Source organism: Prosopis cineraria, unplaced genomic scaffold (genome assembly GCF_029017545.1).
Source record: "Prosopis cineraria cultivar Desert tree isolate PC_DT_omini unplaced genomic scaffold, ASM2901754v1 PC12, whole genome shotgun sequence".
Classification (NCBI taxonomy): domain Eukaryota; kingdom Viridiplantae; phylum Streptophyta; class Magnoliopsida; order Fabales; family Fabaceae; genus Prosopis; species Prosopis cineraria.
The window spans coordinates 5,902,188-5,917,610 of NW_026555343.1; the positions used below are offsets into that span (position 1 = coordinate 5,902,188).

The window sequence follows — 15,423 nt, forward strand, 5'->3', positions numbered from 1 at the left end:
ACTTATTCTTTTTTTAATTTCTAGTCATATTTTTAATTATATTAACACTACTATAAAATATGCTTTTAGAAGTGCCTATGGATAAAAGCACTCCAATTACTACATGCAAAAGATACAAGAGTGCTTCTATAAAAAAGCAATCCGATATGTGAATTGTATAGGAGCACCTAAAAGGAGTGTTCATGTATCTTAACATACAGGAGTGCTCTTCGAAAGAGCGCTCCTGTAGGATGAGACTTATAGGAGTGCTTTTATTAATAGTGCTTCTATAAGTTTGTGGTTTTTTTTTTTAATTTTTTAAAAGCTAAAAGCCTATAGAAGTGCTTCCTGTTAAAAAAAAAGCCTATAGAAGTGCTTAGATTAAAAGTACTCTCATATATATAATATATAAGAGTGCTAGATATGAAAGCACTTTTGAAGTGCTCTTGTTAACCAAAATTCATTGCTCCCATAAGCCATTTTTGTAATAGTGTAGACTTATATATTAATGTTAATGTTGTTACTGTATTGTAGTTGGTAAATCATTTCAATTATTATATATTATAATTAATAAATCACATTTTATATTGTACACTATAATAATCCTATTTGAGATGTTTAAAGCCAAAACATAAGTTTATTTAAAAATACTTACTTTAAGAAGGCTTTCAAATAGGCTTTTAGGCTAAGTTATACTTTAAGTAGGCTCAAGCTTAAGCTCTGAAAAAAGCCTTGTACAAGCTTTAAGCTAGGCTTAGGCATCTGATTTAACACATAGGCTCAGATTTATTTGGCTAAAGCCTAACTCAGACTAATTTATTTCCACCCTTTCTTTTCAAACTCCTTAAGAAGGTGAAATGAATTTGGTTTGTGCACTTTGTTCCAATTTTAACCCTATATTAGAACAATACCTTCATTTTCATTATTTTAGACACCTTTTTTTATAAATTATTTTCACTCTGTTTGTATGTTTTAGTCTAAATAAATATTCAAGTAAAAAAATCTAAATCACTATAGAGATATTTATTGTAAGCATTAGTATTGAATCATTTGATGTTATGTTATGTCATGAGGCTTATTAACTCATAATTAACTTGAAATATTTAGCTTTATTTTCAAGTTATGTTGCAATTTTATATTTATATTATATATATAATATTTTTTAATTTAATTGTTACATTATTGATTCAACCGTGAGTGCAACCGATTGGGCCATGCGAATTTAGTTCAATTATGAAAATATTGCTTATTATATATTATAGAGTTTATGCATTTTTTTTATTTGTTCTTACTTAACTAATGAACAAATGAATGAATTAAAAAGCTATGCAAGAAGCCCAAAAACCCAAAATGCCCAACCTTGCCTAATGGTTTTTGTCAATGACCGTGCCTAAAATAAGCTGCTTGAAAAAAAAAAAAGGGCATGGTCAGACTAAACTCAAACCTTAGGTTGGATAGAGTTTAGGATTGGAGTATCAAATTAGTCAACCTTCCCCAACTTAAGGATATATATTATTTTTCTAAAAAGCATGATATTATGTTTAGGTTTAACAAACAATGTCTAAAAGAAAAAAGAGCAAAATTGGACATTCAACTTGACTTGCTTGATCTATGCCCAACCCTTATATTAATGGGCATCTTTTAGGTAGGGTTAGGCTTTGGGCAAGATTCTTTTTTACCCAAAGAGAATTAGGATAAGGCAATGGGTTAAGAGCCTGCCTTACTCAACCCTCCCATGCATAAGCCTATATAAGAGTATTTTTGGATTTTAAACTCATTTTTTGTATAATAATTTTTTTCAACTTTTAAAAATGATGTAATTTAATTCTTATTATTAATAAAAGTTAACTCTAACCATTAATTAGCCAAAAAATGAAAAGAACCTCAAAATTTAAAAAAAAAAGACTAATAAAATTTTATTGGTTCTTTTCTATGATTTTGTGTCCTTGTTTGTAATTTTGAATTCAACTATAATTTTTTTAGTCATTTTTTATAATTTTTAAGGTTTTTTCTGTCATTTTCTAATTAAATAATGATTAAAGTTAATTTTTATTAACTGTTTACATTAGACTGCATCATTTTCTAAAGTTGAAGGAAAATATTATATTAAAAATAATTTTAGAGTTCTAGACATTCCTGAATTTATAATTTAATGGTGAATTTATCCCTTTTATCCTGTTAAACTATGCTCTCACTTGAAGGCAACTTTTATTTAACGCGAACAAACCTTAATTAGAACAAAGAATTATTTTATTTTATTAAAATAAACAACATTTCCTTGTTTCTTCCATATAGAGGATGCGTGGCGACGACAATAGCCACGACGTTTCAACAAGTACAAGGCAAGAGGTCTTGCCATCTTGGATATGATCCGAGTCCAAGAAGTTAAAATTAAACAAGATACCAAAATTATATATAGAATTGTATACCAAAAAAATTATATATAGAATTTGAAGTTGATTTTGATTTGATAAGCATATATTGATTACATAAATTTGATGTTTATCCATTATACTATATAAATTATACAAGGACAGAAAGAGGCAATATTTATCTTAGGGAAGGGACAGATAAGGACAAATTAATTTAGCATAGGGGTGCAATTCATGAAATACCATAGACAGCTAAACACTTAGCATATGTTCTCCCTTGTCAAAATTCCAAGACATTTTTCCCCCATATAACCTTGATCCAAAATATAGAATACTTAATTTTTTTAAAAATTTATCCTTGTATTAATTGACAATAAGAATGTGAAATATAATTTAATTAAACATTTGTTTCCACTTTTCATAATAAAAGGATTAAAGACAAAAAGAAAAAAACATATTATTTTTTTAAGGTACTGAAAATAAGACCAGTCATTAAATTGGTCGAGGCAACAATTTAAATGTCAGTAGTCAAACTAAAATCCAATTGAACATGATTAAAATAACATAATTTAATCAGAAGTACTCCCTCCGTTCAAAAATGTAAAGCATTTTTAATTGAATATAACTCTTTAATAAAGTAGTTACTTACTTTCAATCTAACCCTATCTTTTCATATTTATCCATATTAAACACCTTACAATAAATATAAAATCATTTATTAATAGGGGCACTTTTTTTAAAAACAAGCAATGATTATACCTCAAAAGACTAAAAATACCTTATATTTTTGAACATCTAACTCCTTAAAAAATGCTTTATATTTTTGAATGAAGGAAGTAAGTTTTAGTTTTTTTTTCCTCCTTTTTTCCCCTTATTAACGAAAAATAACATAATTTAATTAAGATATATAAGAAATATTCTCACTGGACTATAAAAAATAATACATAAATAAAAAAATATTAATTCTAAAATACTATTTTGTAAAACATAACAAGTAAATGAAAAATAGCACAAAAAATTAATAATGATAAAATAGATAAGAAATTGGAGAACTAAAAGATAAGAAACAACAAAAATAAAAATATGATTGAACTAAAACACATTAGGATTAAAGAGTTGGATCAGATACACTAGATGGAAAAAGTAGACAATACTAATAGTTAACGTGAATCCTAGAAATGCTGGTAAGGCAAACTGAAATGTTAGTGTTAATAATAATATTTTAAATATTGTTTAATTTAGTTGGGTGATATTTAATTTTTTTTGAAAGACCTGTGAGTAGCGATTACTTCTTTGATTGAACCAATCAATGGATTAGTTCATTGATTTTATCAATTCGATTAACCGGTTCAGTCTGGATTTTAATATCATGATTTTTTTATGAAAATAAGAAAATAACAACTTCTATTGATATGTGAAATATCCTACAATTTAAACAGAAAATTTACTGTACTTCTAGATCCCTTTTGTCAAATGCTCCTTGTCATCTGTCTCTTTATTTTTTATTTATAAGTAAAATTACATGAAAAACTACGTGTGTACCTCCTTGTACTGAGGGATTGAAGTCATAGTCAAACTTGCTTTCATTGGTGACTTTACTTGGAAGCCAACAAAAATCTTTTCTTGAAAAATTAATCAAACTAAAACCAATTCCATTTGTGTTCACACGTAATTCAACCATAAAATATAAAAATATTTATCACTATTACTCAAGATATTTGTCGCTAAATCTTTTCTTTATTTTTTTAGTTATTTAAGATATTTTAAAGCTCACAATTGTAAAACTAATTCCTTAAAAATCCAAGTATCATTTTGTCTAATCAAACTCTAAAATGATATTTAAGAGAGATGGACCTGTTGGCGACAGATAGGAAAGTGAAAGCTGCTTGAGTAGTGTAGAAAGACACTGTCCTTAAGAATTATTCCGTCACATTTAGATAATTGATTGGCAATTTTTTAAGATTAAACAAGCACGTCTTGCACAAGTAAGACAACAGAACAACAGTACTAATAGAAAAGAAACTCAGATAGATGAACATGGCACAATCAAGATAGAGGAGGAATGAAGTGGCTAGAAAATTCAAGAGCCTGACAAATGGTTCTGTCCTCATGCATGCCTATATGTAGGCTGATATCCTAGACGAATGTTGGAGCAACAATCACTGAATTAATTCATCATTAAACCTCAATTACAAGTATATTATTTTCATTAAGCATTGAGTCGTTGGGGGGAACAACACACTAATGAAAATTGATTAGCAAAATTAAAATTCATTTAAGAAATTGTTTAAAACCTAGAAATAGTTAAGGTTTGAATTCAAACCCCAAATAGTTAAAAATTAAGGTTTTTAGGTAAGCTCATATAAATAAATAATTATTTATTTTTTGCAAAAATAATTTTGTAAAGAGAACCCAATGCCTATTTAACTTGTGTGCATGGGGGTGAATTTGTTGTTTTCAATTGTGATTGCCTTAAGTTGGCCTGTTTTGTGCCTGTGAGGTCCATTTCTCCTCCAAGTCCATTTTACTAGCCTATTTCATTCTTTAGTATTTATACATTAGGAGCTTTCTTCATGTGGGTAATGTGGGACTTCTTCTTTTGACACACACAAAATTACTACAATAATCCCCCCATGTATTAAAAGGACCTACTATCATCTGAGTTATTCGCATGAAAGATGACCACTTTGAATTTAGTGTCTTTCGACTTGAACCAAACATAGAGTAATAAAACTTAGTATAAAAAAAAGTTAATGTAACTTTGTTATTGAACCAACAGATCTTGAGTATGTACTAGAGATCTTATCAATTAGATTATACTCACCATAGCCTTTGTTGTTAATAATGGTTTTGCATGTTATCAACCATACGCACGCCTGGTTTTAACAAATGCTCTAGAGATTTTGCCACGATCTCATAAGAGCGGCCCCACTCCACATTTGTATAGGTGTTTTTATCAATTGCATCTGCAATGAATATACAATTCACAACGACTATGAAAACATTAAGAGCTTTCGCTCAGCCTCCATTTAATGCATTCTAGCACTTTCTCAAGCCATAAGAAGGGACAGATAATTTAGTGCTAGCAGAACTAATAAGTGACTTGTTTTTACTCATTGAACTTTTTTTATGGGATCTCCAATCACAAAGGCTGAATTGCCGTTACCGTTAATTTCAAATATACTTAAGTCTCATTTCCCTTGGCATTTCAATAATAAATTTCTCCCCTAGGGGCTTAGTTAATAGATCTGCTAGATTTAACTCTAATCTTATATAATCAATTAAGATGACCCCATCTTTGAGTAACTGTCTTATAATATTATGTCTTAATCGCATATATCTACTTGTGCCATTAAAGGTCTTATTTTTAGCCATTGCTATTGCAGACTGACTATCACAATGTAAAGACACTAATGGTGTGGGCTTTTTATCTATTGGAATGCTCACTAAGAAGTTTTTCAATCATTCAGCCTTAGTTCTAGCTAGCTCCATATCAATAAATTCAGAATCCTGTGAGGATTTTGTATTGATTGTTTGTTTTGAAGACTTCCATGTTATTGTGCCATTACCAAGAATGAATATATAACTACTAATAGACTTTGTCTCTTCTAAATTCGAGATCTAGTTAGCATTATTGCATCCTTCCAATACAGCATGAAATCCACTATACAATATACATTAATTCATGGTATCTCTCAAATATGTCAAGACTCTCATCGGAGACTCCTAGTGTTTATTGCCTAGATAGTGGGTATATTTGCTCAATCTACCTATAGCATAAGCTATTTCAGGCTTGCTGAAATTCATCAAATGCAATAAACTTTCAATGATCTATACATACGCAAATTGAGCAATTGGGTCACCTTTGTGCTTTTTTAAGCACAAAGTGAAATCATAAGGAGTACTCAGAGAAGTATCTTTCAGGTGTCCAAACTTTTTGAGAATTTTCTCAACATAATATTTTTGGGAAAGTAAAATCCCATTATCGTTCTTTATGATCTTCACACCCAGGATCACCTTGGCTTAACCCATATCTTTTATATCAAAATTTGAAGAAAGAAAATTTTTAGTTTCATTGACAACATACATACTGGAGCTAAAAATTAGCATGTTATTCGCATATAAGTTCACAAGTTTTGTATAAACACATCTTTCTATTCAATAGTAGAAAATCCACCATTTGTCAAAGTTGATCAAGTTTTTCATGTCGTTGCTTAGGTGCTTGTTTTAAGCTATACAAAGATTTAACAAGTTTACAAACTTTATTTTCTTGCTTAAGAATCACATGTCCCTTAAGATGCACCATATAAATCTCTTCTCCTAAATTACTATTCAAAAATGCTATTTTAAAATCTATTTGGTGAACAAAAAGCTTATAAATTGAACCAAAGTAATAAGAATTCTCATAGAAAAAATTCTAGTCACAGGAGAAAAGGTGTCAAAATAATTAATATTTTCCTTTTGCATAAAACCCTTGGTCACAAGCTTTGCTTTATATTTATCAATTGTACCATCCGAAAAATATTTTTTCCTAAAAATTCATTTACACCTAATAACCTTTGCTTCTTGAGGTAAATTTGCTAAAATCTAAGTTTTATCTTTCCTTAGGAAATCAATTTCAATTTCAATTGTTTTTTTTCCAAACTTAGCATCAGAAGAAGAAATAGCTTCATAAAAATTAATTGGTTTATCTTGCACTAAATATGTATAAAAATCATCTCCAAAACTTATTTCTTTTCTTTGTCTTTTACTTCTTCTTAAAACTAAATTCCCATTCGAATTTTGTTCAAACTCAACATTCTCAATGGGTTTAGAAACATGCTCAATTTTCAAGAAAAAAATATGTTAAAAAAATTTAGCGTCTTTAGTCTTAACAAATGTGTTTTGGTCTAAAACATAACTTTTCAAAACCAAGAAACGATAAGCTATACATGGTTTAGCATATTCAATAAACATGTAATCAAAAGTTTTAGAATTAATTTTTCTCTTTTTAGGATCAGACAATAAAATTTTTACAAGACACCCCCACACTTGCAAATATTTTAAATTTGAGATAAACTCTTTCCACAATTCATAAGGCATTTTCTTTGTTTTCTCATGAGGTATCCTGTTTTGTAAAAAATATGCAAATGAAATAGCTTCATCTCATAAGTTATTAGGTGTAGAAGAACTCACAAATAAAGCATTCATTATCTCTTTAAATGTTTATTTTTTCTTTCGATAACACCATTAGATTTTAGAGAATAAGGAGGTGTTTTCTTTTGAATAATACCTTTTTTTCACAAAAATCATTTAAAAAAACATATTCTCTACCTCTATCATATCTGACTCTCTTAATCTTTTTATTTAACTGATTCTCAACTTCTGCTTTATACAAAATTTTTTTTCAAAAGCCACATCTTTATTTTTTAATAAGTATACCTTCATATATCTTGAAAAATCATTAATAAAAGTGATATAATATTTTTTACCACCTCTAGTCATGATTTGTTTCAAATCATCTAAATCAGTGTAAATTAAAAATAGTAATTCAAATTCTCTTTGACAAGAAAAATGAAGTTTCTTTACTTTGTTTAGTTTCAGCACACACTTCACATTTTCCAAAATTGTTTTTAATTTCAAAAAGAAGTTTGAGTTGCTATATCCTATTTATATAACCTTTACTAACATGACCTAGTCTAGCATGCCACAAATCAAAAGAATCAACCATATAAATAAGCATATAATCAAGAGATGCAATATTATTCATTTCATCAACATTCAAAATAAACAGTTTCTGATTACAATATCTTTTTTCAATAAATATATTATTTTTATCATTACAATCTTGTCATATTCAAATGACACTTTAACCTCAACTTTTTTTGACAGAGCAATTGAAACTAAGTTTGCTCTAACTTCAGGCACATGTAAAACATCACTCAAAGGCAAAGTCTTCCCTGATGTGAGCTTTAAGACCACTTTTCCTGTTCCTTAAACTTTAGCAGTTCAGGAATCAGCAAGGTAAACACGGTCTTCTCCTTCCTTTATAGGATCATAGGAGGTAAACATCTCCCGATTAGCATATATGTGCCTGGTAGCCCCAGAGTCTACCACCCATTTCTTCACATCAGAAATTAAGAGAGCTTGAGACACCACTGCAGCAATGATGTCATCATAATTGTCATCATCTCGTTGTGCCAAATTTACATTTGGCTTTTGAGCTTTATCATGATTTTCTCTCTTCTTACGCTGTGCTGCATAGTGTCCTAGTTTATCATAAATAAAGCAATCTCCTTTTTTCTTGAAAGAGGGGTTAGAAGCATTAGGTTTATAATCAAAATTCCTATTCTTTTTGTTATCTTTGGTTTTAGGGTCATACTTCTTGTTGTGAGGCTTTGTCTTCACCAAATTGGCTTTAGATGTCATTTCTCTAATTCAAGTTGGCACTACCTTACGGTTGGTGTCTTTGATTATGATGTAAGTGATCAGGTTAGTCAAGGACAATTGCTTTTTGTTTGTGTTTCAGCTGTTACTAGCAGCTTCTTAATAAGAATTCTAGCAATAAACTCATTTGGGAGGTTGATATTCTTTGCACAAAGCTCCTCCAGCAGTTGTGATACTTATTAATATGCTCCTTCACATCTTTGTTCTCAGTCATCTCCCATCTATAGTGATTTTCCATAATGAACTTTTACTTGCCAACATCCTCAGTAGTGTATTTTGTCATCAGGGACTCCTATATCTTACAAGCTTCCTTGTAGATGTAGTAGACATTGAACAAATTACTAGATAAAATACTAATGATAATGTATTAACATACCTTGTTTGCATGAGTCCATACAATCCTAAAACCTTGTTCTTGCTAGCGTTTGAAATTCTTGTTGTCAAAGACTTCTATCTTTGAAATATCTGAGAATGGCCTTGGCAGGGAATGACAACTGCAAGAGGGGTGAATTGATCTCTACCAAAAGTAATGAGGGCATCTTGGGGAATAGCATTCTCATTATTAGATGCCATATTAATTCTTAAGATTGTTGGCGACAGATAGGAAAGTAAAAGTTGCTTGAGTCGTATCAAAGGATACTGTCCTTAAGAACTATTCTGACACACTTGGATGATGGACTGACTGTTCAAGCATGTCCTGCGCAAGTAAGGCAACAGCACAGTCAAGGTAGAAGAGGAATAAAGTGGCTCAAAAACTCAAGAGCTTGGCAAATGGTTCTGTCTGCATGCATGCCTATATATAGGTCGATATCCTGGATGAATGTTGGAGCAAAAATCACTGGATTAATTCCCCATTAAACCTTGGTTGCAAGTATAAATCCATTTAAGAAATGGTTTAAAACCCAAAAATAGCCAATAAGCTCATATAAATAAATGATTATTTTTTTGCACAAATAATTCAATAAAAGAACCCAATGCTTGTTTAACTCGCACGCAGGGGGCGGATTGACTGTTTTCAATTGTGATTTCCTTGAGTTGGCCTGTTTCGTGCGCGCGAGTCCACTTGTTTTCCAAACCCGTTTTACCAACCTATTTCATTTCTTAATATTTATGCACTAGGAGTTTTCTTCATATGGGCAATGTGAGACACAATTACTACAACAAGACCAACAATAGGGCCTCATATGAATAAAAAGTGCCAATATAATAAAAATCTTCAACAACAAAGCTTCATACCCAAACATGTTGGAAAAGTGAGTATAGAGAATATTGCTTATTTGTAATTTGTAATAAAAGCTGTCCTTGTAATTAATGATAATTTGGCCAATTAATAAACAAAATCTAATATTCTTTAAATGTGAGGGTTTGAAACTTTGAATGTTATAAATATGAAAATATATCAAGAGAATTAATTGAGAATGCTTAAAATCTAACTTGATAATATTAAATAATATATCAAACATAAACGTATAAAATCTAATTGCTTGTATCCTAACAAACAATACATTACTTTCATACTAGTGCTTGCTACATGGCTTATAAAATTTATATAACTACAAAGCCTAGCTAGCTTACTGATATACATTGGTCGAGTGATTTCTCAAGATATATTAGTAACCTAGCTTACTGATATATATATTGAGAAATCACTTAGAAATCATAGCTACGAATTCAGCAATATTTTTATCTGAACTTCCCTCCTCATCCATAGAACTCTTGAACAAATTCATCCATTTGATGGCTTTATTCTTCATCTCTTTTCCTCTTTCACTCTCCATTACTTCTTTGATACAATGTTTCAACGTTTCTCGTTTAAGAATTCCTTTCTCATCCATGGAAGCTCTTAGACCCACTTTCCAAACATCCACAATATACTTCAAATTTGTAGGCTGATCACTCCAATGTGGAACCCCAATCATTGGAACTCCTAAGCTCAGAGCTTCCAAAATCGAATTCCACCCACAGTGTGTAACAAAACATCCGACAGCTTCGTGTGACAGTACTGTTAGTTGATCACACCACGCCACTATCAAACCTTTGTCTGAAACTATTTCTTGGATGTTCTTAGGAAGCTTGGCCTGTTCAGATTCCCTAACAACCCACAAGAAATAATTCCCAGTGAGTCTCAAACCCCAAGCTATTTCCTCTATTTGATCTTCTCTAAGAGTTGTTATGCTTCCAAAGGAGACATAAACTACGGATGCTTGAGGCTTATTGTGGAGCCAGTTCATGGAAAGATCCTTGTTAGGTTGGAACATGCTGATACCATAGTCGTGGTCGTGTTGGATCCTTTTGTCTAAGAACATGGATGGTACTGTTGGTCCTATTGTCTTCACTGGCCACATCTTCCTCATCCAATCCACAACCTGGTAATTAAGGAAAGCTTTCACTTGTCAATTTTCTGTAACACAGTAGACAAGTGGCCGACACATGAAGCTATATTATTTATTATTGATGGGAAAGAGGCGCACTTGATAAAATCAAACATTTTAAATATTGTTTATTGAGAATATATGATGATAATATCTACATTATGGATATATAAGGATCATCCAGGGACCGACCCCACGTAGGCCTGCGGAACTAAGAAAAGGGACAAATTATAATCTCCCCGGCAAACATAGTACGTACACATACACACCCTGATACACAATTTACATTATCATTGTCACCCCCTTCTTTAAAATTTGCAACTTTCGCATGTGCAAATATTGTTTGCCTAATAACGCGAGTATTTGAAAATTATAATTATAAAAGGATAAAAGGACAACATTAATACACTTAAAATATTATAAGTGCATGAGTATATGGAACTTTAATTTTTTTTTTGGGTGTAATTTTTCTTCCCAATATTTTAAAAAGTCGTAATATGCAATGTCTAACATTTTCTCTTGTATAACTTGACCATCAACATCAATATAATAATTAATGGAACGGGGCACATTGCGACATTTTTAAATGTAAAAGGACAAGATTAAAAAAAAAAAAGTTTTGGATCCCAGATTTTTCTGTTCCTGTAGTTTACAGGTAATTTTACCCTTCTAACCATTATAATAAATATCTTCAGTACAAAAATGATCATATTTGTCATGATATTATATACTTAATTATTCTTTTATTATTTCATTTAAATTTTCATTACTCCCTCCATTAAAAAATGTAAGGCATTTTTAATCAAATCTCTCTTTTCACTAAAGTAGTTATCTACTTTTAAATTAACTCTATCTTTTTATATTTATCCCTATTAAATACTTTATAATACATATAAAGTCATTATCAATAGGGACACTTTTGAAAAAAAAGTAATGATTATACTTCAAAAAATTAAAAATGCTTTACAGTTTTGAACATTTAACTTTTCAAAAAATATCTTATATTTTTAAACGGAGTGAGTATTATTTTATTTATAAATGAATATGTAAAATAGTAATATCTATTGGGATGAGTTTTCTTGCTCATCTGTGAGATGAGATTTGGATCATTTAAATTATGGTCCAGATTTAAAGAATTATTTTATATTATATTTATTAAAATAAAAATTTATAAAAATTATAAAATAATTTTAATAAATTTTTTATTTTTAATATGGTCTAGATTTAATTTAGAGGGTACAATTCAATATTAAAATTTTTATAATTGATGTATATTGATTATTCAGATGTACTTTGCACAGTTCAGATTATTAAATTCATCTGGACTATGTAGAGTACATCTGAATAATCAATATACATCAATTATAAAAATTTTAATATTAAATTAGACCCTCTACATTAAATCTAGATCAGATTAAAAATAAAAATTTTATAATATTTATAAATTTTTACTTTAATAAATATAATACAAAAATATATAATAATATTTTAAATTTGGACCGTTTAGATTAAGATTTGGACGGTCTGTATCTCATTCCAAGAATTAGCACATGGTGTAGGAAACTGATCCCATAACAATTGAACTCCCTCCTCCAAAAAAAAAAAAAAAAACAAACAAACAAAGTAAAGCAAAAACAAAATTCCGATTCCGCCGCCCAGGAGGCATCCAGAAAAATGTGTGGATAGAGTTTAGCTTGCAAAGCGAAGATCTATCTCTAAGACTACCATTTATTACCAAGCATACAACACACAAAAATACGTACCTCAGGCTCCAGTTCATAAACAGTGTTGGAAAGCAAGCAATCAGCTTTTCCAATGTTGTCAAAAGGTTCAACCAGCAAGTCCCAAAAGATCGGAAACATGCCATAGTGCAGGTACAAGAACGATGGCAAATCCGAAGGCTCAAGTTCTGGCAAACCAGGAAGCAAAATCTTACTCTCTTCAATAACGGGAAGTTTCAGAATCCCTTGATGAAGATGGAAGTAAACACTATTAACAAAACAAGGTTGGGTCAAGAACGCAGCACCAAATATCCCAAACTTCTTCGCCACATCAAGTGCCCAAGGAAGGAAACTATCATAAATAACACAGTCCACAGGCAAACCATTGTTGAAAAGCTTGTCAAGAAGCTCAGACAGAGTCGGTGGTCCTGCTTGCCAGAACCGTTCTGAGTAAGTCTTTGAGTTCTTAACATCTGGATCGGCTCCTTCGTCGTACCCATCTGAGATGGTCTCGAGAGCTATGGAATCTGCAGATTTAATGGAGTCATCAGTGATAGTGGCTTGTTTCCAGAAAGAACGAGTGGTGACGAATGTGACTTTCACGTTATGGAACTCTAATCGCTTGCAGAATTGAAGCATTGGGTTGATATGGCCTTGTGAAGGATAAGCCAATAGAAGGCAGTGAGCTTTCCATTGTTTCGCCGCCATTATTGATGCTTAAGAATGTACAATTTCTTAGTATGGTTTTGAGTTTGAAGGTAAGAGTCACTTTTATTTATATAATTGGATCACATATGGATGAGGAGGTGCGAAATATCAACCTTGCAGTGTTTCAGATTTGTTGGACAAAGTACCACTATCATTTTGGTTTTGGTGCATGCACCTTGCAGAGTTACAGTGATGAGCACCATGCTTGATGAAATCAGGACCATCTAAAATTAATTCCAAGACTATTTTGTAATGACAGTAACAAGATTATTTTTTTTGAAAAAAAAATTCTGTACTTATTGAAATGATAATTTATTCAAAATATAAAAACAATTTATCAAACGCAGACCGCGTCCAAATTAAACTTGGACGATCATATTGGTGTTCATCGCACCAAACTGGGTCTCACTATCATATATATGATGGTTAAAGGTTTCTTTTCTTGGAAAAATGGCAATTACGGACTCCATAAAAAACATTAATAATAACTATAAACCTTAAATTAATATCAATAATAGATCATTATTGTTGCTTATAATAAATTATTTTTTATTGATTGGCTTGAAATTCAAAATGAACTTTAGTAAATTTCTAACTAGCGTTACAAAAATTTTCAAATATTTTTTGTTGATTTCCTAAGCAATAACAAAAAATCATGAGTGATTAGCTTTCTATTCATGAATGACTTTTGTAAATTTTTAACTGATGTTACAAACAATATCAAATGTATTTAGTAAATTTTTAAATGATTTATCTATATATTGAAAGAAAAAAATCATAAGTAATTAACTTTCAATTTATAGTTAATTTTTATAAATTTTCAACTAATGTTACGAATAATCTCAAATATATGTATTTAATTTTTTAAGTGATTTATCTATATATTGATAGCAAAAAATTCAGATTCTCAATTAACTCTCATAAATTTTTATCTAATGTTAAAAATAGTCTTTAGTGTAGTTAGTAAATTTTTCAACTAAATATTTACTTTTTTTTAATTGCAAGTAAGAATGTTGTTTTTTATTAAGATTTTAATAATTTAAGGTCCTGTAATTATTATTAATGTTCTTACATAATCTTTAATAGTTATTTTTCCTCTTATTTTCTTTCTCTTTCTCCCTCTTTTCTTTTTTTTTTTATTGAAATATTCATATTTAAAAATAAATAACATTGCTGACAGACAAAATTTAATTGACTTGCAGCTACTAAAAAAATTACAAGAATTAATCCTAAAACATGTTAAAATTACAGATATTTTGTCTTAGATCCTTTGATATAAGATGAAACTCCCATAATATAAAATTTTGTTTAAAATTAAAACTTTGGTCCTTTATTATAATGTAAAATATTTTATTTCTAAATTGTGATCGAATTAAATATCGGTCTCAAAGTGTTATTTCTCTTGTGTAGTATACATTTTCTACTTTACATGGAATATTTGGTGGAATATCTCAATCAGGCTTACACTTTTAGGCTAATAGGTTTTGCTACTCAATTAGTCAATTTGTACACGGCAATGGCTTTTTATATGAGCAATTGTTTTCAGATTTAATGGTTCATTGGTTGATTTGGCTTCTGATATATGGGACCAAACAACAGTGACAAATACAGGGAACCTCTTTCTCAACGATGTAACGCTTAATTTATTATTATCATGTGAATTTTCCACAATCACGTTACGTGGCATTTGGATCTTAATAGCTAGTTCAATCAAAGAGTAATAAAGGAATGTATAATGATGGAACTTTTAAATTTTATATGCATTGTTGGTTAATTAGTAGGGTTCCACAACGTGCCAAAATGTCCAATTAGCTCAACTTTGCTTGAGGCATTCAGGCACATCAA

The 15,423-nt window shown here is 30.0% G+C and overlaps 1 protein-coding gene across 1 annotated transcript; it reads right to left on the bottom strand.

Moving 5' to 3' along the window:
• Positions 1–10,199: 10,199 nt before the first annotated feature.
• On the bottom strand, positions 10,200–13,603 carry LOC129287997 (mogroside IE synthase-like). Its single transcript, XM_054924300.1, has 2 exons — positions 12,913–13,603; positions 10,200–11,143 (listed from the first exon to the last, which is right to left on the bottom strand). The coding sequence occupies exons 1-2, from the start codon at positions 13,576–13,578 to the stop codon at positions 10,424–10,426; spliced, it is 1,386 nt and encodes a 461-aa protein (XP_054780275.1). The 5' UTR covers positions 13,579–13,603; the 3' UTR covers positions 10,200–10,423.
• Between the last annotated feature and the right edge of the window lie 1,820 nt (positions 13,604–15,423).